Raw genomic sequence first — 21,320 nt, 5'->3', positions numbered from 1 at the left:
ATTTCCTCAGTCTATAGGTTCTGTTTCCTTAATACGTGGAAGCTCATCAGAGTTTGCCAGACTGTGTTTTGTATAAATCTGACAGCTATTACTTATCCACTTATTGATTTCTGGTGTTTGTAAACAAAACTAATTTGATTTGTTCTTGATTTGTTTGGTCCATAAATTTAGATAATCTTTAAACTGTCCCTTTAAATATAAGTATTATTTCCTATTTTGCCAGTACTCTAGAATCACAGGCTTTCTGTGATCTAGTAAAGATTGTGTGTATGAAATTGCTTCAGCTAATTTTCTTCTGTGCATCTAACTCAGTCAGTCAGAACACATATGTGGATAATCTTTAACTAGTTCCTTTTCAGAGCCAGTCCCTGCTTTCTTCCCTCGTTATTGTTAGTGCTAATGGTTTCACAATTAGCATAGCTTTATTTTGTGATTGATTTGTAAACAATTACTCAGTAGAGTGCTTGCTGTTGTCTCTACTTTTTCTTTCTGGCCATGTCATACCATAACTTTAAGGAAGACGGACTATGGATCTCTCAACAATCGTTTAAAGTTTACACATGAGGGCTCTTCCCTTGAATAATAGAATGTGTAGATTTAAATCCTCTCAAGTTGAGGGTGTCAGAAGTTTGGTCTCTGAGTTCTTGACTCAGTGCTGTAGTCACTAAGTCATTAGAATAAAATGCTTAGGAGAAATATCCTTTGGCTGCTACTGTTTAAGAGGAAATCTAATTTCCAGAAAGACAGTGGAGGTTTCTTCTGAAGGGGCTGGAGCGTCCAGTTAGCTGCTGAAGTTCTAGAGGGTAGTAAGAATTCAGATATGCTTCTCCATTAAGTGTTTTTTATGAGAGCTAAGATGACTCTGGAAAAGGCGTTGTTTTTTCTGTATCAGGCATCAGAAGCCTCTGGTGGCTGGACTGTACAGTGTAATTGGAAGTATTACAGTACTCAGTTTGGAGATAGCTGAGTAGATTGTGTATTTCCTTTAGAGCCTGATTCTACATAATGAATAGTTACAAAACTGTCAAAGAGGTCACCTAAGGCTTTTGATGTGTACTTGCATATGAAGTTAAACTCCATATTAATTTAAATATAACATTATGTATGTTTGAAAGTCAGTAGGGACTTCAGGAGTTGGAAGTAGATAGTTAACCAAAACACATTTTTACATGCAAACTTTTGGCACCAGCAGATCAAATAAAAACAAACTTGTGTTCTTTGCTGTACTGAGTAAGCTACACTGCTTATCTCCTTCCAGCCTTCCTGTTTGGATTATACTGCATTCTAGGAACTGTGTAATATTGCTGTCTCTTAACTAATTTGTTACAAATAATCAATTTATGATAGAATGATATAAAAATATACAAAACATCTCATTTGATGCGCCTATTGCAGTCTTCTGTGTTTCTTTTTTTTTTTTTTCTTTTTTTTTTTTTCTTCCATGGTTTCTCTTGGAAATAAGATCATAAATATAAGTTTTTTTTATTTTGGGCAGCCTTTTGCCTTTTAACTATTTAGCAACTGCATGCAAGAGTAAATTTTTTTTTTTACTTTACAGAGAAAGAGTTGAAGAAGAGCACTTTATTACATCCAACCTTCAGCAGTTTAGATGAAAAGAGCAGTGTTTTACAGAAGGCTCTCAGTTTAGAGTATGCTTTAAATAACCTCTCCATAGAGGATGGTAGCAATCCACATTCCAGGAAGAAACGTTTTCTTTCCTATCCAAGATATGTAGAAGTGATGGTCACAGCTGACACCAAAATGGTTCATCACCACGGGCAGAATTTACAGCACTATGTTCTAACGTTGATGTCAATAGTAAGTAAGTTTCTAATTATTGGGAATTTTAATTATTTCTGCTCTGTTGTTTTCTTTTCTGCAACTTTCCTGTCTTCTGTTTTGATCAAATTCTGTATAATAAAAAGAGTTTATATAAACATAAATAAAAAAGATGTGTCAAAATTTAAGATTAGGGATCTTTTCAGTTTAATGCAGAGTAGCATGTGTAGGTGAAATGATGGGACTCATTTCCTGATTTTCTGTTGCTTTAGAAGTATTCTTAAGCTTCAGGAAGTGAAAAATACACATTAATTACAGCAGAGAGATGTTAAACGGCATTGCGAAAAAAAAAAAAAACCTTGGTTTTAGCAATCCTAGTTTTTCAATTTTTCAGGAAACTTCAGAATCGTATGAGTCAGACTTTGAGTTGGTATCATAAATTTATGATCTTTATGTGGTAAGTTCTTTCTTGAACCAAAAGTGATTCAGGATTTCAGAATATAGTACAGTAAGCTCTAAAATCAAAGTTTTACCATGACATCACTTGAACCATCTGTTAGGAAAAGGCATGCTAACATATTCTGCATTGTAATTCTTCCTAGATTTCTGTCCTTATATTTATTCAGGACGCTTAATTTATATGAAACTGCATCTAGCTTGGGGATGGCAAATTAAAGCACCAATCACATAAGTATCTATAGAGACATCTGCTTTTTAGATGGCTATTAACTTGACCAGATACAGACATATACTTTTGGATGAACAGAATAGCACTCTGATTTACTGTGATTAATTAATTTCCTTCATATAAGTACCCCATGCCATTTAAGATGTTGTAGGACATCTGACGTGGCCTTGGCTGCTGTGGCCCAGGCTGTGCAAGTCTCCTGTAAATCCTGTGTTGCATCTGCCAGTTATGCATTCTGATAACCTGTAGTGTGTGAAAGGACACTGGGTAATAGGCACTTAGGCAGCTGAGATGAATACTGCTCACTCTAACATCCACATCTCCAGCTGATGACAGTACAGGTTCTGCCATCTATTACACAGATGATGTAGGCACCTAAATTTAGAACATGGAGTTTCCTTTTATTAGTTTATAAGAAAAATAATGTTTTAAGGGAGATTAGCATATGTTATTGTAAATCTTCTGAGTTTTTCTACTTTTAGTGGTGTGAAGGTATGAAAGTTCATGTATTACTAACAAAATCCATACCAAAAGTTGTTTTCTCTGTTTGGAATTCCTTTTGAAACAATTGATCCCTAAGATGCAATTTTATTCTAGTTACTTCCTTTATTGAAGAAGTATACTAAGAAACAAAGTGAGGTGGTGAAGATGTTACTTTAAAATAGAAGCTGTTTTTTACAGAACTTTACAAAAAGATGAATTGGAATATTTATTATACCTTTCTCATAAGGTCTTGTTGTGATTATAGGTAATGTAATTCCTGATGTGTTTTTTTTGTTTTTTTTTTTAAGAAGAAAACAGTATTCCTGCATCTGTATATGTTGTGCTTTCAAGTAGTATTCCTTACAGTGCAATATTTACCTTTTTACTTACACAATTGGACTTCTAGGTAAATAAGATAACCATTGTATAATAGCTATTAAAGAGAAACTATATATGAATTGTTTTTAAAATCTAGTATTTAACATATAATATATGAGTGAAAGAACATCAGTTCTTTTCTAAAAATCTTGCCATTTCTTTCTTGTGCTTTTCTATCTATACTGTAAAACTAGGGTTTTACACTTATTGCTGGCTTTAAGGTAATAGCCTTCAATAAGGCACTACATCTTCAATGTGACTTTAATATCTCTGAATACCACTGTAGGAGGTAAGATCTATTGCTTGCATCTGTTGGCAGCTCTATTCCACATATATATGGAAGGTAATGCAGAAGGTAATATATGCAGAAGGTAACCTTGAAACAAAAATATGCAGAAGGTAATCTTGAAACAAAAATTTCTTAAGATGTTATTTCTAGTAATGTTGAGCAGATGTAAAAAGTATAAATTCAGATTTTATTTCAAAAATATTTTCCTTACAGTTCAATTAATTCCATGCACTCTCCCTTCCCCTGCCTCCATTTCCCCCACAGAATACATATCCCAGCTCATATCCATTCTCCTTGAAGCATTTCAGCAATGGCTTGGAAACACAGAACAATTGGAAATCAATCTAATCCAACCCTCTTCTGACATAGATATTTGTCAAACAAATAATGTGTATGAATAAACAGCCTTTAGTCACTTCTTAGTCTCCATAACAGTTATTTTTTCAGTAAGGTAGTAAAAAAAAATGTGAAAGGAAAAGAAGTGGCTACCATTCTTTGTCATGTAATCTGCATTAGAATTTATCAGTATGCTGGTGGGTCACTTCTTGACCCACAGCCTCTCAGTATTTGAAACAGAACCATTTTTAGTCTTATTTGATAGCCTATAAAGGAAAGAAATGAAACTTTAAAATTTTATTTTTTCTGCCATTGTATGGATAGCTTTGATTATTAAATTTTACTGGTTGTGTTTGGTCAAACAACTTCTGTTTGGGAAATTGTCAGGTTGCTGACATTTTAATTGAATCAAGAGTTATACTTTTCTCTTGTAATAATTCTGAAACTTTTAAGGTTATTTGGTTCTGGCTTGGATTTTAAAGAAACCTAAAAACTTCAAGCGTATAAATCACATTAAATTTAATGAAACTTAGACCTCTAGCTCCCAGAAGAATCTTTGAAATCCTGGCCCATTTTTCTTTTTATTTTCTTTGGCGCTTTTTTTTAGCATCAACAAAGCCACCAAGGTAAACTTACTGCTGTTTTAGGAGTGGAAAATAAGAACTGAAATATACTGCTAAATATTTTTAGGGTTTTAAATGTCTTGTCACTCATCCAATTCAACCTGAAAAGGCTTAGCTCTCAGCATGAAAGTAATCTCATTTCTTTAAAACTGCATAAATGTTGGCAATATATGCATTCACATTACTTACATTATATCTTGGAAATACTTACTTATTCAGAATGAAATATGTACTTCAAGATAGAAGGAGTACCTTTGCCATAGGATTTTATGAAAAACTTTATTGCATTTCAAGACAAAGTGTGGCATTATTTATTTATTTGAAACAATAAATAAAACAATAAGAATACTGTAATTGCTTAAGTTGCACAGTTTCTTCTTCCTCCAAGTATTGTATCAGCAGAGCAGGCAGTAGGCACTGCCTTAATAGATTTAGCAACTGGAGGACTTCATCTTAGACTATGTTCTGAAAATTCAGAGCCCCAAACATGAAGGCTTGATCTTAGCAACTGAAATAATTCATTAAAACACTGGAGTTTACTGTAAAATTCAAAAACACCTGAAATTTGGTTCCATTAAACACTTTGAGCTACTGTCCTCATTTTCTGAATCAATAACCTGATTATTGACATACTTTTAAGTACTGTACTGCTTTTATAGTTTGCTTGCTGGTAAAAAAACTACTTGGTCTGTTCTTAGTCTGCTTGCAGCAAAACCTTTCTAATCTTCCTTTTTGAAAAGAAATCATGGCATATAAAACCACTTGTGGTAGGGCTATGATGGCCAGCTCAGAATGTGAACTTGGCTCACTGCCTAGTCATGCGAGTACTGAAGTCAGAGCATGGGAGTGGGGCAGCCATGCATTCGAGGATTGAGCCAGCATGAATTTAGATCATTTAACTTGTGAAACCATAAAGTGGTGTTGTATCATGGTAAAACAGTACTAATATAATGTGGTGTTAAAAGCTGGTCCTTTTGATTTTCATTAAGACCAAAACTTTAGTAAAGTTGTATGGCTACCATCTTTTACTGACATATGAAATGGAAGATAGTGAGTAGTAGATCTTAACAGGAAAAAAAATTTATAGTTAGGGTCTTATTTATACTTTTTTTTTTGCACTTATCATCAGCATTGATCATGTTGTATTTCCTATATGGGAAGACTGTGTGCACCAATGTGTCCCATCATTAAAACCAGACAACTTGTTTTATCTTGGGGTGAATTTAAAGACTGTTTTTATACTTTCTTTGTAGTTCATACTATACAATAGTTAACAGTTCATCTTTTCAGAACATACTGAAAAAACATAGATGTATCCTGACCTTTAAGAATATTTTGCATTACTGATTTTGCCTATAGTCATAATTTAAAAATAGATAGTAGATCTAAATGGTTTGTAGGTTAATAATTTAATTTGTGTCACTAGCATCTGAAAGGCAATGAATATAGTTACATTAAAAGTTTAGAGGTGAATATATTGTTCCTTGTATCTGTTCCTTAGAACTCAGTAATCTATTTTTCCCCTTTCTCATTCAGATCAATGTATTAGTATTAAACCTACAGGAATGTTCAGTGGTTTTCATCTCTCATCCAGTAAAATCTAGAAGGCCAACACAAGCCAAGAATATACCTTATTATGTTTCTTCTCTGTTTATAAAACCCCATGATCTTGTGCATTTGGCATTGTTAAAATGAGAGTAGGTATTTGTTTGTGCACCAATAAATATACATAGCTGGAAACAATTATTTTCAAAGTATCATTCATATAAATTCTCTGAGCTGGCCTTCTTACTGATCTTGACATATGGGTATCTATAGGGGTATAAAAGCCAACTATTCTTTTAATTTTGACTGTCCTTAATTGCATCTCCAGGATACCTATATATTAAATTCTTCACTACATCTTGAGGCCCACCAACTAATATAGAGGTATTAGTGTGCCCAGGTAGCCAAGAAGGCCAATGGCATCCTGTCTTGTACAAGAAAGTATGTGGCCAGCAGCACCAAGGCAGTGATTGTTCCCTTGCATTCAGCAGTGGTGAGGCTGCACCTTGAGTGCTGTGTCCAGTTCTGGGCCCTTCACTCCAAGGTATTGAGGGGCTGGAGCATGGCCAGAGAAAGGCAATAAGGCTGATGAAGGGTCTGGAGCACAAGTCATATGAGGAATGGCTGAGGGAGCTGGTGGCTTTTAACCTGTAAAAAATTAGGCTTGGGGGAACCTTACCACTGTGTACAACTACCTATCAGGAGATTGTAGCTAGTTTTGTTTCCCAAGTAACAAGTGAAGGACCAAAGAAAGAAAATGGTTTCATGCTACACCGGGAAAGTTTAGAAAAAACCCTGTCATGGAGAGGATTGTGAAGCATTGTAACAGGCTGCCCTGGGAAGCAGAGGAGTCACCATTCCTGGAGGTAAGTAAAAGATGTGCAGATGTCGTGCTTGGGGATAGGGTTTCATAGTGGACTTGGCAGTGTTTGGTTGAACTCAATGATTTTAAGGTTCGTTTCCTACCTAAGTGATTCTATTTTGCAGTATGTAGGCAGGCACCTGCTTGCCTGTCTTTACACGTCACTGCTGTTTGTATTATTTCCTACTATTTTTGTCTAGGTGGTGGTTGTTGTTGATTCAATGATTTGACATGTCTCTATGACTTTCTCTTCAGTAGTTCAAGAGGTGAAGTCTTAGTACTTTACAATTATGACAAAGGCCTTGCTTTAAACAACCTGGGACCCATCTCATGTAATAAGAATAGAATGAGGAGAATAAGGAGACATATTGCCAAAGCAACACTCATGTGTTTCTCTGAGCAGCTTCTAACAGCTAGAGAAGCCTGTCTAATGCCGTGTCTTGTGAAATGGTCTTTTAAGGGAGTTTCTTTTAGATTCTGAAAGGAAGCACACATTGACATTGTGCTGTGCATTATGGCATTTGATGTGTTCTGGTTATAACTGTGTATTTTCATTGAAGAGTTGTAGATGGTGATGATCATGACTGTTGCCATCTGAGTTTTTGCAATATTAAAGGGCTATCTTTACAGCAATCTCAGCTGCAAGTTAGAGGTAAAACAGAACACAGGCATTCCTGATAGGGTGTCCCCAGCTGGCAACTAAGCCTCACACAACCACTTGGTTACTCCCCCACCACCAGGATCAGGGAGAGAATCAGAAGAGTAAAAGCTAGAAGTAAAGACAGTTTAATAGGGAAAGCAAAGAATTTATTCGGTGCTTCCTATGGGCAGGCAGGTGTTCAGCCATTTCCAGGAGAGCAGGGCCCCATCACATGTAATGGTTACTGGGGAAGACAAATCCCATCCCTCCAAACCTCCCACTCTTCCTCCTCCTTCCCCCAGTGCATACACTGAGCATGATGTCACCTGGTCTGGAATCTCCCTGTGGTCACTTTGGGTCACCTCTCCTGGCTGTGTCTCCTCCAGCCCCCCAGGCACCCCCAGTCTCTTCCCCAGTGTGGCAGTACGAGAAGCAGGAAAGACTTTGGCTCTGTGTAAGCCCTGCTCAGCAATTACAAAAACATTTCTGTTTTATCAACCCTGCGGTCTGCACAAATACAAAACATAACCCCATACCAGCTACTATGAAGACAATTATTTCTACCCTAGCCAAAACTGACACAAAAGGCAACTCAGCCTTTAAAAGGGATGTAGTCTTTCATTTTGCACTAAAGCACTCCACTAGGTGACAGGTGGAACCTTTACTTGGTTAACTCAGGGGATAGTAGATTGAAAAGGACTTGGGTGAGGGGGCAGTAGATGACCTAAAACTTACAGGGGGAAAAATGGAAAGTCAGAGGCATGGGTATACTCGTTCAAGTTTGTATGAGAATTCTTGGCTGCCATTAGGATCTACTTGTGGAAGCCAGTTTTGTACAGAAATATGCATGCAACAGAATGGGAGTAGCACCAACAGAAATAACATGGCTCTTTTGCTGAAGCAGTAACTACTTATATATCTCATGATGGCAGACAAATTTTGGGTCTTATGAAATACATGATAGAATTCCAGTACGACAATGGAAAATATGAAGGAGAAATCTCACAGATCCTTACATGCTTTCAGCACTACAGTGATACATGGGAGATTTTGGAGCCTGCAAAAGACATAGAAGCTGTGAAGTGATACTACTTTTCTTTCAGGGGATATGAATGTTTGCATTTTCTTGGTACCATGGTTGTGTGTAACTGACAAGAGGAAAGAAAAAGAGATCTTGTGATACAATGTTTAGGAGGGGAAAAAGGAAGGAGAAAAAGAGCTGAACAAAATATATCTAAATCCTATTGGATTTGGATATATCATTTACTTACCTTCCAGCCTCTAGATGTGCTTGCCTGTTTATGAGCACCTTTTCTAAATAAGGCATTTTTTCTCTATTGACAGTCACACTTTCATTGACAGAGAGAAACTAAACTTTGTGACCAAGTTGCTTCCAGTAAACTAGCAGCCACCGCTGTCTGACTTAATTTTTCAGAATTCCATGAAAATAAAAGCTGTGATCCACTAAAGTGTAACTGGTCTAATTTTTTTTTCTATTCTTTGTTGTTGTATTCTGGTGCAGAGGCTGGTCTTAATAGTTTGAAAAATCTTTGGAAACTAATTTCACTTTATCTTGGCTATTACCTCCTAATTCTCTGATGCCTGTATTTAGATCACTGTAAAGCAAGTAGATCTGAAAATTGTAAACAAATGGTGTATTCTGTTAAGTTTCTATCACATTTCATCATCCTCTTTCATGAATGCCTCTGATAAGAGATGACTGAGAGTGGTATCCTTAGAATATAGGAGCAGGAAATACTTACCTCAATTTTTTTTCACTAAAAATAAGCATCTGATATTACAGATCTTTGGTAGTTTCCCGCATCATTATATTGTTTCAAGTCTCAGTGGATTATTTTAGTCTGTCTAGTTCCTTAGGTAAATCTTCAAGTTTGATTTGTTGTTATCAGTTTTCAGGATTTTTCTCTTCACTTGTGTTCAACCGTGCTGAGAATGTATTCCGAACTTTGCTGGTAACGGCATCTTGTTATCATCATACAGTCTTGCTCTTTGATCTTTTGAAAGCAGTGGTAATAACTAAATGTTTGGAGATCATGAAAGGGTTCATGAGGCAAAGGATATGTAGTTTGATGATTAATGAGAGCAGTGTTATATTACATTTAGCATGAACTTTCTCTTATAATCGAAACAGGTATGTTTCAGATTTTGGCAGGAACTGCAGACCTCTGGCATCTACTTGACATTATTTCAGTTCTCAGCTATTCTCCAGAGAGATAACCAGTACATAATTCAGATGGTGCATAGATATAGTGTTGGGAGTCCTGGGACAGATTTTCTTCAGGCATGCAATGAGATATTTTCGTCTCATATATTTACTCAGTGTAATGCATCTCCTCTGAGGTATGAGTAACTAGTTTTGTGTTTTGAAGATACACTCTTGCTCAAATATTTTAAATGGACATTGGGTGAACAGGCAGGAAAGAGGACTCGTCTCTGTGTTTTGTGTTGGTTTTTTTGCCTCCTCTATGCTTCCAGATTTTATTAGCAGTATAACCTTGACAAAAAGCAATTGCACAGCAGTAAAATATTTTTTTCAAGGTACTATTAATGTGGAACATTATAATGAGAGAACATCCATCAATTACAATATAAGTACTACTATGACCATGAACAAGAGCTGCTAAGTTTTAGTTACAAGATGGCTTCAGTTTTAACTCCTTGCCTGGATCATTCTAATCACCCAAGAGCAGAAATTATATCTACTATAGCAGAGGAGGCATTTGGTAAACTTATGGCTAATTTTGCACTGAAGGTTGAAAGTCACAGTTTAGGCATTGAGGCATTATTTGGTATTAGCTGAACCTAGTTAACTCTCGCATTCAGTTCTCAATCCCTCTGCCTATTCTACCTTATATATATATATATAGCCTTAGAGTACAAATCATGTTTTTTTGTGGGTTTTTTTTTTTTGTTTTTTTGTTTTTTTTGTTGATTGTGTCACTATCTAAAGAGCATGACCTGCATCATGCTCTTTACTTGACAGCCAGTGAAATGCATTTGGTTTCTGAGTTTCAGAGCTTTCTGTTCCAAAACCAGACATTAACTAGACTGACTTATAAGTTAATTAAGATATGTTTCTGACTAATTTAGTGTCATTTTGTAATGGAGTAACTGCATCAGGGGCAAAGAAAGACCTCTGCCTGTTCATCTGTGAAGCATCTGATACAGACCCCACTACAATCTGGCCAGTAAATTGGAAAGATATGGATTTGATGCATGGCCTGTTAGATGGATAAGGAATTGACTGGTCCAAAGAGTTATCAATTGTTCAATGTCCAAACAGAAACCAGTAATGAGTGATGTCTCTCAAGGGTCCATATTGGAACTAACACTTTTTAATATCTTCATTAATGACACAGACAGTGTAATTGTGTGCACTTTCAGCAAGTTTTCAGGTGACACCAAGTTCAGTGATTCAGTTGAATTGTTTGAAGGAAGGGATGCCTTCCAGAGTGACCTCGAGAGGCTTGAAGAGTGGGCCTGTGTGAATCTCATGAAGGTCTACAAAGCCAAGTGCAACAGCCATGTCCATTGAAAGAGGTCTTTGTTAATGCTACACACGTAATCTTCTTGTATAGGTTTATGCTGTAACAAATTCTCAGTTGTAAGTGCCTTTTATGCCTGCTTAAATGGTATTAGAATCAAGCCTTGGAAGAAGTGTCTTCCAATCCTTGGAATAAGCCAAAGATCCTCACAGATCCCTTTTCAGATTCCTCTCTGACATGATTTTGGAATGCCATAATGAACCCATATTCTGTTTCTTCTTTGCTAAAGAGAAATAAAACTTGAAAGAGCTGGGCAGGAATTAATCTGCCTTAGCCTCATACATCTGAAAATTAAACATCTTGTCTCTTTCCATAGTAAAGGGATGAAGAAATTAAATAGCTGCTCTTCATGTCTTGTATGAAAATATATGTTAAAATACATATCTCTGGATAGTCATGTCTACAGAACAGTTCATCCCTTCTCCTTCTCCTTCTCCTTCTCCTTCTCCTTCTCCTTCTCCATTGGCCATTGATGGAATTTACTCCCTGTTATATGAGTTGAGATGGATGTGATAATTTTGTTATTTAAGACAGCAATTCCTACAGGAACATACTTTGACTGTGGGGAGGATAAATATCCAGAAATATCATTTCTAAGTTTGTCAAAGTGGATCTCAAAGTATAAGAACACATTATGAGATTGATTGTGGTAATTTTGGTATTAGAAAAATTGTAGTTTATTCCACTGAAGTTCTGCCTACATTGAGCATTTGAGATACCCTTTGTAAAGGCTTCTGAGTTTGTCCCTGCCCAGTGGATTCAGCACTTCAGTGAGTATTTGAGAGATGTTCCTTATTCCCACCTAAGAATAACTGGATACTTGCTGGTTAGTAACCAAGAAAGCAGTCCATATGGAAAGAAGCAAACAATAGCTGTACTGCTCTGAAATGTGTTTTACACATGGGTTCTGAAACTCTCTGGCTCCTCCTCTACTCTTATTGAATCCTCTACTTTCAGTTTGTTTGTCAACAAGGCACGAAGGACAGTGCTGCGCAGAAAGGTGGAGCATGACTTGGGAGCCAGTGCTCTGTCAGTTCTAAGTTTTAGCTGTATTACTTGACCTCAGGCAAATTAATTTATACACTGCAAAGCTGTGGTTGCAGAAGCAATTTGAGCCATTTCAGGTGGCTCAAAAGACTTCTGAAAGAATCTGTTCTTCTTCCTCTTTCCCTCTGTCAGCACTTGTGTTTGGAGACTGCACAAGAAATGAGAGCCTATTGACCAGAATAATGTGATTAAAAAAAAAAAAAAACAACAAAAAATTTGCAGCTGGATCTGTTCCTTGATCACTTTTTTAGCCTTGCAGCCTTAGCGCAAGCTTGAAGGGAGGAAAGGCAGTACTTCTGTGTTTGGTGGCAACTCTTGTTTACATAAGGCTGTCATTCAACTACTGCTTTAAGCCAGAATTCACATGGATGAGATATCTGAAGCTGTTACTTGGGGTGCATAATTTTTTATACTTTTGTTTAATGAAAAGTAACTTTAAAAGTAGTTCACTTTGGTTTATGGACTTGACTAATGATTTTTACTGTCTGTCTGCAAGAGTATGTATGAAAATGTCTGTTGGGTATATAAATACAAATTTTATGTATACAGAAAGATACCTTTGTATATGTCATGGGTATTTTCAATACAGTTTTACAACTCAGTTCAGCTTCCATTTAAAAAGCAAGATTACAGCTTATTTGTTCAAAGTTGCTTTTTAAGACTCTCTAATATTTCAGGTATTGATTCTACAAATCATCCATATAAAGCAGCTTATGTCTCACAATCACAGTAACAGTACTTTTTTCCTTTCTTTGATATTTTATCAATAAACTGTATAATAAGTGTACTTTTTACATTAGCATTTCAACATGTTGTCTGTCTGTTTGGAAAGGAATACAGAATTGAAGCTATTAAAAGGTATTAAAAACTGAGAAACTCTTTTTTTTTTTTGTTACCATGTCCTTGGGTAGAAGGTGCAGTTGGATGCATGAGATATCTGTTGTGTAATGACTTAGTTTGCTTTGGTCGTTTGTTTGGTTCATTAAAATAGATAGTTTACCAGGTGAGTTTAATACTCTAATCTTCTTTTTTTCTCTATAGGTTGCAGGAATCTATAAAGATTCAACTATTGGAAATCTTATTAATATAGTTATTGTAAAATTAATTGTAATTCACAATGAACAGGTAAGGAAAATAAATATTTAAAATACTTTATTCTTATATAAGTAACAAAATGTGTGTGCTTACATTGTAATTACAAATTTTATTTTTTTTTAGGTTAAATATAAAATATTTTCTTAAACTACATAATTTTGTTTTAAAATAGGAAACAATATGTGAAATGCAAGGTTAACTTCTGAGCCTATATTTAATGCCTCTATTTTCCTGTCTCTGTATTAGCAATTCCAGCTGACCTACACTGATATAAATCAAATTGTATATGAAAGCTTATGGCAGGGCTACCTGAAGTGTGGTTATGCTCATGGAAACATGGCACAAAAATGGCAGTTTTTATAGAGGGTTTCAATGGGAGGCTTTCAACCCTAACAGCTGTAATATTTTAAGATTGTAAGAAATACATGGATTTAATATTTACTTATCATAAATGTCTTGTCACTATATCTTTCCAATATTTAACACATGGTAAATGCATACATTGTTTAGAAGAATGGGTTCTTAAAACTGATGACTTGCAGCTGAATTCAGATCTGACCCTTCAAACAAATCTGCTGGGGGAATTCTTAGGTGGAGTACCGCTGACTTTCTTTCCATGTGCATTCATTACTTTGCAGATTAGCAGCACAAATGAAAATGCAGTAAGTGCAAGTGCATGAATATTAAAGCCCTTATTTGATGTTTTTGGCATTTCTTGCTTAGGAAGGACCAGCTATCACTTTTAATGCAGCTACCACTCTGCGTAATTTTTGCTTATGGCAGCAAGCACAAAATACTTTGGATGATACTCACCCTTCTCATCACGATACTGCTGTTCTCATCACTAGGTACAGTATCTAAAATAGCTACAGTTACCCAGCTAGGTGAGAGAAATGCTTCAGTTTTGTTTTTACAATATAACCTTTTAACCATTCCACTGACATTGTTCATAGATAAGTGAATAACATATCTTGCCCTTCCAAAACTTTCATTATCAATATGTGAGCATTTACTTCTTTCACTAGAATACAAATTGTTTAAATGGCCTGTAACATTAAAAATTGAGAATCAGATTTGCAATTGCTGTAACTAGTATAACAACAGTGAAATACTTTTCAAATATCCTTTTATATGCTATAATGATTTGAAATAAATATTTTCTTTCAAGGGAAGATATCTGCAGAGCTAGAGAGAAGTGCGATACTCTTGGTGAGTTACTCTTTTTTCATCAGTGTGATTTTATATGCATGAGAATATCAGTGTGACTATTGTATTAGCAATAAGTCAGAAAATAGATGCAAAATTCAAGCCACACAGACAAAAATAATATTTTCACATTTCTTGTTGCTGTTCTCTCCTGGCATGTACTTTGGTGATAGGTGGTTGTTCGATTTGTGTAAATTTGCTGCATACTTGACTTTTGGCTTGAGTGCCATAGCATTCACTGCAGTACATGGCAATATGTGAAAATTCATTCTCTTAAGTTTTATATGATTCGATTTTGCAGGTTTAGCAGAGCTGGGTACAATGTGTGACCCACTACGCAGTTGTTCTGTAAGTGAAGAAAATGGGTTGAGTGCTGCTTTTACTATAGCACATGAGCTGGGACATGTGTAAGTACCTATTTCTTGGCAGGTAATTTCTTTGTTTTTAAATTTCCTTTTTAAATATGACCGATTTTCAGCAGTGGGCTTTGCATTTCTAAGAGGATGGAGTCTGATATATAGCCTTTTAGAAGAGCCATTATTTTTGCCCCTTGCAGTGAGCTTGGTAAAGAAATTGTGAATTTTATAACTTGCTTGGTATCCTGAATTCTAGGAAAAACTGTCCAAACAGATGAATTCTGTCCTTTTGTCATATGAACTGGTTGGGACACTGGGACATAACCTAGGTAGTGCCATATCGTTCTGTTAACTCTAAGTGTATTCTAGCCCTGTTAGGAATTTGCCTTTAAGAAAAGACAATTGTTAATATAACACGGAAATATTCTTCCTTGTGTTTGATCCTTTCAGAATACAGTAGAGTAACACAAAGAGAAATACTTTACACTGAAAAATAAGAGGAGATGACAGCATTTTATTTTATGAAGCATACCTCATCAGTGATGGCAGAAAGGTGTTATACTCTAGCTCCATGAGCATGCCTCAGTGTAGGTAACGACATCGTTACAGAGCTCAGTAGCTAGCTTGTTTATTTTCTTGTGCCTGCAAGTCCACTTAGACACATGCTATTTGTCTTGGTACTTGAACTGAGATAGTAACATAAGATGATGTGTTAATTGTATTAAGTATGATATCGATGTGCTCTGCAGTTTTTGTTTCTGAATATTAAGAGTTATGATGTGAGTATTGGGGTTGCATGTTGTGGACAGACCAGCCACGGCTTGTATATTCAGTTGAGGAGATGGGTTGTTCCTTTAAAGTGGCACACTCCTAAAACACTGGAATTTTTCTGGTAAGCTAAAAAAAAAATGTTACTTCTAAAATTCTTCCTGTACCCACGACTATATAAGTAGGAGCATTTGGATAAGAGGATAATTATGTAAGGCATTTTAAAGATGTCTATTGCCAAAAGGTCAGATAGATGTATTGAGTGAGTCCCATTAAATTAGGAGGCATTTTCAAACTCAAAACTCAAGCATTTGCTGCTACAGCAGTGAGAGTTTCAGTTAATTATTGCTGAATTTGTTTTGCTTTTTAGGTTTAATGTGCCTCATGATGATAGTTTTAAATGTAAAGAAGCTGGAATTAAACACCAATATCATGTGATGGCTCCAACTTTAAATTATCATACAAGTCCATGGACCTGGTCAAAATGCAGTCAAAAATACATTACTGAATTTCTTGAGTAAGTATCAATATAATGCTATGGTTTGGAGTGGAGTTTTTTGGTTTGTTTTTTTTTTTTCCCCCTTACCAATTCCATTTATTTTTGAGAAGCATTTTAAAGGTATTGCTGATTTATTATTAAATTATTCTTTGGTTTAAGCACTGACTTGCAGGGCCTCAAAAATACATGTATTTAACTTTTTCAGTGAATTATGAGCATTAAGGTTGCACTGAACATGTAAAGCTTAGAAGAATTTTTAATGTACTCGTATTTTTAGTTGAAAATACCTTTAGGATTATTTTAGTAGGTTAGAATAAGCACCCTTTATTTTCTAAAATTTTTATGTTAGAAATAAGTTAGGTAGTACCATTTTTTTTTCCTTTTTTTAAAGAAATGAGAAAAACCACACTTAATTTTGTTTGGTGGATCTAAATGCAAAATACAAAAAAGGAAAATCAAGTGATCTGGTACATTTCATTATTCATTAATTCAGTGAAGGTCATTATGCAGGCAAGTAGTCATGCAAACCCATAACTCCACTGAGTTATGTATGTGTAAGTGTTGTGTGACTAGTGAGAAAGATCCCAATGAGTTGAGTGCTTTATTCACATTTTGTTCCTGTTTTACAACAGTACTGGTTATGGTGAATGCCTCCTAGACAAACCTAGTGGAGGAACATATGATCTCTCCTCTCAGCTGCCTGGGTCAATGTATGATGTCAACAAGCAGTGTGAGCTTACTTTTGGTATTGGGTCACAAGTATGCCCTTACCTGGTGAGTGAAAACCAGACAAAGTCATGCTTTAATCTAGACTAAAACATTACTGAGAATTGCTGGTTTCAGAATAATTTTATCCTGTAATAAGTAAAATTTCAGGTTATATATTTTTTTTAATGGAAGAGTTCAGTAAAGAGCATTGCAATTTCACATGTGAGAAAGCTATAGCAATAGAAATAGCAGGTTGAATTAATTTTGATTTCCATATCTGTGGATGTGATAATTCCTTTAAAATATCTAAAGCTGCATAAGCTAAAGTTTCCTGCAACAATTTCAAGGGATTAATTATAGCACTTCCTGCAAATGCTAGGTCATAACTTAAAGCAGGTCTTGCTTCTCTGCTTTTTTTAATGCTTTTTAGAAACTTCTAACTTAAAAAGAAAATATTTTAAACATTTTTTCTGAATGTTTGTTTGAAATTCTAGATTCCCTCTCCTTTGTCAGTCAAAAAATATTTTCATGCCTGACTGAGTGTATATTTTGTATACAACACTGAGATGTGGAAAGAAAACTTGACCAGATTAGTACTGAAACTTAAGTTATATTTTGAAAACTTAATGCGGCCATTGCAATGTAAACACAAATACAACAATTTATTCACTGCTGATGAGATTTCATGTAGAGTTATATTTTGGGACAACTTGTAAAATTCCTCTACCAGCATTCTATATCTTGTTGGAACTTTTTAAAGAAAAGCATTTAAGCTGAGATTCAGACTGAATTAAGTGGAGCTTTTTGGTGAGGTAAAATGTTGTTTAAAAGGAGTCAGTCTTTATGAGAATATTAAAGGCAAGGAAAAGGGGGCTTCAAACACTTGAAGATGGTGTTACTAAAGACTGCTTTGTAAATTTTTTAATCCATAAGGGTTATTTGTCAGTTAAGAGTGTTTTAGCAATTTAAAAATGAGGTTTTCAGCTTAATTTTCTAGACAGTACATAATTCCTGTTAAATTCACTTAGAGTATTTTTCTGGGGGATTATATGGAAACTGTGGTGTGTAATGTTAACTGTAACCTCTTATATATTTTAAATAAAATTTTCTACTGAAGCAGAAAATGAAATTATCTTTTGATCTGATGGGATCGATTTCAGATATTCCACATTCCTGCTTGGCCTTAGGCAAAATCTATTTTGGTTTTGTGGGGCTTTTTCTATGGAAAATGGTAGTACAACAGGAAACACTAAGCCTGCACAGTGTAAGAAAATAAAAATAATCACAACTAATGTCTAAAATGGTATTGCAGGTGCGACAAAAGTAATCTAGTTTTCTTTTTAGAAACAATGCAAACGCTTATGGTGCACAAGCACAGAAGGTGTTCACAAGGGTTGTCGTACTCAGCACATGCCTTTGGCTGATGGGACAGTTTGTGGTATAGGAATGGTAAGCCTTGTTTTATTTCTGTGTACTTGCAATTTTGGATATAGGTATGAAAGATCAGTGCTTGCTGTGGGGAAGTACTTTGCCTATAGACTACTGATGTGTGCAAATTGTCTACCTGACTACATGCAGTTTCTCTTAGTTCTGTAATATTGTGACATAAAAACCCACAGTTTGTCTGTTCAGAGTAATTATTAAAGTTTACAGATGCCACACTGGTTAAAAATAGGTGAAAGAAATCAGGGGAAAATTGACATATTTCCTTCTGTTTGAAACATTCAGCTCATGCATAATAAGTTGTTTTTTTCCTGATCAGCAGTGTCCAAAGTAGAATTATCTGAAATATGACATCCTTAAAGTGTGTTTCCCCCAGTTCATCTTGTTGAGGCTGCTTATTGAAGCAGAACAGATGAAGTATGAGTCATTTAGGTACAGGTGTATGCTTTTTTGGAAAGAGGGAGTCTTTGGATTAGCATCTGGTCTCAGGAGTTATTTGTATTTTCATTGTATCTGTTTCAAAGATATGAAAGCATGTGTCAATAGCTCTTCACCTGCTCCAGGAAGTGCCTTAAGCACACATAATTTGTGTTAATTTTTTGTCTTTGCTATTGTAACATAATTCAGGATATTTGGGTCTGTTCAGTGCTAGAAACAGGAACTCTGTTCTCATACCCCAATGTGTAAGGCTACCTGGCTGCTTGAAGTACAGATTGAATGCTTCAGCAGATTAAAAAAAAAAAAAGAAGCAGAAACTGCATTTCCTGTATTCTGCTCATTGGTTTATTTGGTAAGGAGTTTTTCGGTGATAAGGGTGCCACTCACTACTTCTTCATGTGCATTCTTTGAATGCTGATCCTGATCTGTAAAATTGGGCTTTCCATAAGGGTCATGAATATCTAATTAATAGATATAGTCAAGGCACTTAAAGAACCTCAATAGAAACAGAAGCAATGGTGGAGGCTATTGTATCCTATTTCCAGTTGTATCCAGAATTCCAGTTGTATCCAGTGAAGATTTGAGGCTTTTAGTTTTGGATTTGTATGTAGTTTGGGAAGTGAACAAAAATAAGGTGCTTAAGTTCTTTACTGGTCTAGAATTTTTCTTCTTCATATCTCACTTCACCACCAGCAGACAGAAGTGTATTCTTACTTGTGAGGGTATTGTGAGAATAAATATTTTTGAGACTTTACATGGTCAGGTATGACAGTGATTATCTTAAGTGTGGGTGGTTTATTAGGTTGAGCTGCTTTTATATAGTAGTGTGCTTTGGCAGCTTCAGGGGGCAATGTGGGAGCAATGTTAATTTTTAAAAAAATAATTTTATATGTTCAAAAATGATTTAAAAATTTAATTACTTTGCATAATAGGAATCTATATTTCACTTAGTTATTTCTAAATTTTCCTCAATAACTTCTAATCTTAAAAGATTCTATGTTTGGTATGACAGTATTAATGAGGAATTTGAAAATAGTGTCTTAATGGATAAAAAATGTAGTGGGTATACTGTCTCAAATGGCTTCTTTCTGTTTTGCAAAATTCGAAAAAGCTACTTGAAGGCAGTAGTGGAAGCTTTACTTGATTATAGCCTATGCATGCCATTGGTTTTACAATGTTTAACCCATTTTTCAGTCACTCATCAGAAAGGAAGTTCATCTTTTATGTAAACTTCACATGTAATCTTCAGTTAAATTGACTCTAATTTGCCAACATCAGAGGATTGCTTTTATATAGGAATACAAAAACCTTTTTTTATGTAATTAGCACAGAGGAACCATTTTTCTCTAGGAAGTAAAGAGCTAATTACAGTCATTACCTCTGAAAGATGTAAGAAAGAACAGCAATTAATTAATCTGACAAATTGTCATCTGTTCCTGACTAAGGGACAGCTCTTCTCAATCTCCCACTGCACGTTGCCACTGATGTTAATGGGCATAAGACATGGTGCCTATTAATTGTAATAAATATTTTCCAGGAAGCTAAACTGCTTTATATTTGGCATTTGCGGCATTATTGCTGTGATGGATACAGAAAAGATCCATTTAAGGCATTTGTTTTTTAGTATCAACCTTTTAAGCTCAGATTTCAAACATGTCATGTGTTGTATTAATGGATCTTACTCTGTGGATGGCTCCAGCAGTTGGATTTAGTGAAGCATATCTGAGTTAAAAAAAGCCCACTTCCAAAGAAGAAAAATTGTTGAAAACACCCATCTTCCAGGAGTGGCATTCTCAGAACAAGTCTTTATTCCTATGAAAATAACAGCAAAAATAACAAATAAAGTGTGAGTGGCTTACTACTATTTTTTTGAGGCACTCCAAAAGGTTGCCTTCTGATCCTTCCTGGATTCCTGAGGAATATAGAAATATGCCTGTATCCTCATGATTCCTTGAGCATTGGAATGGAGAGGTAGGAGGTCGCTATATGATTCTGTCCCAACCTTTTCTGTGTCCTGGGGATATCCCAGTGTTCTACATAATGGCAGTTTGCTACTTAAACATTGAAAGAATCCAACTGTCACTGAAGTTTGGAAAAATCTCTTTAACAGCAAGAAGGAATTCACATGATGCAAGTTACAGTTGGATAGAAAAGCACGTGCCTTTTTTGTGTTTTAGAGATGTTAATCAAGTATATTCACTGTAGATATGTAATGTATATTGAGCTAGCATCTAAAAATATTCAGAATAGCTATTGAGTAAATAAAGATTTCATCTTTTATGACTTTTTGGCATAAAAGACAAGGATACAGGTACAACTGAGAATGGGGATGCAGAACAACAAAGACTTGCTTTGAGCAGTAAAAGAAATACTCATCTAATTCTAAAGTAAATTTGCTGTTCTTCACTGGTAGGTAGTACCCATTTATTCATTACTATTTAGAATTGCTACATAGCTTGACTATCTCATGAAGGTAATACATGAAGATACTGAATCTGAAAGAATAAATTATTTTATGTGTATATATGTAAAGTAAGTATAAAAAAAATCAGATTGTTTTTATCAGAGTTG

General features: G+C 35.3%; 1 protein-coding gene across 4 annotated transcripts in view; it reads left to right on the top strand.

Moving 5' to 3' along the window:
- Positions 1-21,320, top strand: part of ADAMTS20 (ADAM metallopeptidase with thrombospondin type 1 motif 20) — an 86,487-nt gene that overhangs the window by 13,737 nt on the left and 51,430 nt on the right. For all 4 annotated transcript variants that reach the window (XR_014952204.1, XM_031503673.3, XM_085569741.1 and 1 more), the window contains 8 exons: positions 1,559-1,818; positions 13,278-13,361; positions 14,055-14,179; positions 14,500-14,540; positions 14,839-14,944; positions 16,032-16,178; positions 16,793-16,934; positions 18,213-18,317. Coding sequence is in view for 3 of the 4 variants with exons in the window: in XM_031503673.3 (XP_031359533.3) it covers positions 1,559-1,818; positions 13,278-13,361; positions 14,055-14,179; positions 14,500-14,540; positions 14,839-14,944; positions 16,032-16,178; positions 16,793-16,934; positions 18,213-18,317 (1,010 nt within the window). In the remaining variant the exon portion in view is untranslated. The remainder of the gene's footprint in view (positions 1-1,558; positions 1,819-13,277; positions 13,362-14,054; positions 14,180-14,499; positions 14,541-14,838; positions 14,945-16,031; positions 16,179-16,792; positions 16,935-18,212; positions 18,318-21,320) is intronic.

The sequence above is a fragment of the Lonchura striata genome, chromosome 1A, assembly GCF_050655825.1.
Source record: "Lonchura striata isolate lonStrDom1 chromosome 1A, ASM5065582v1, whole genome shotgun sequence".
Classification (NCBI taxonomy): Eukaryota; Metazoa; Chordata; class Aves; order Passeriformes; family Estrildidae; genus Lonchura; species Lonchura striata.
The sequence above is the reverse complement of the archived record's forward strand: the minus strand, read 5'-3'. Positions and strand labels throughout refer to the sequence as shown.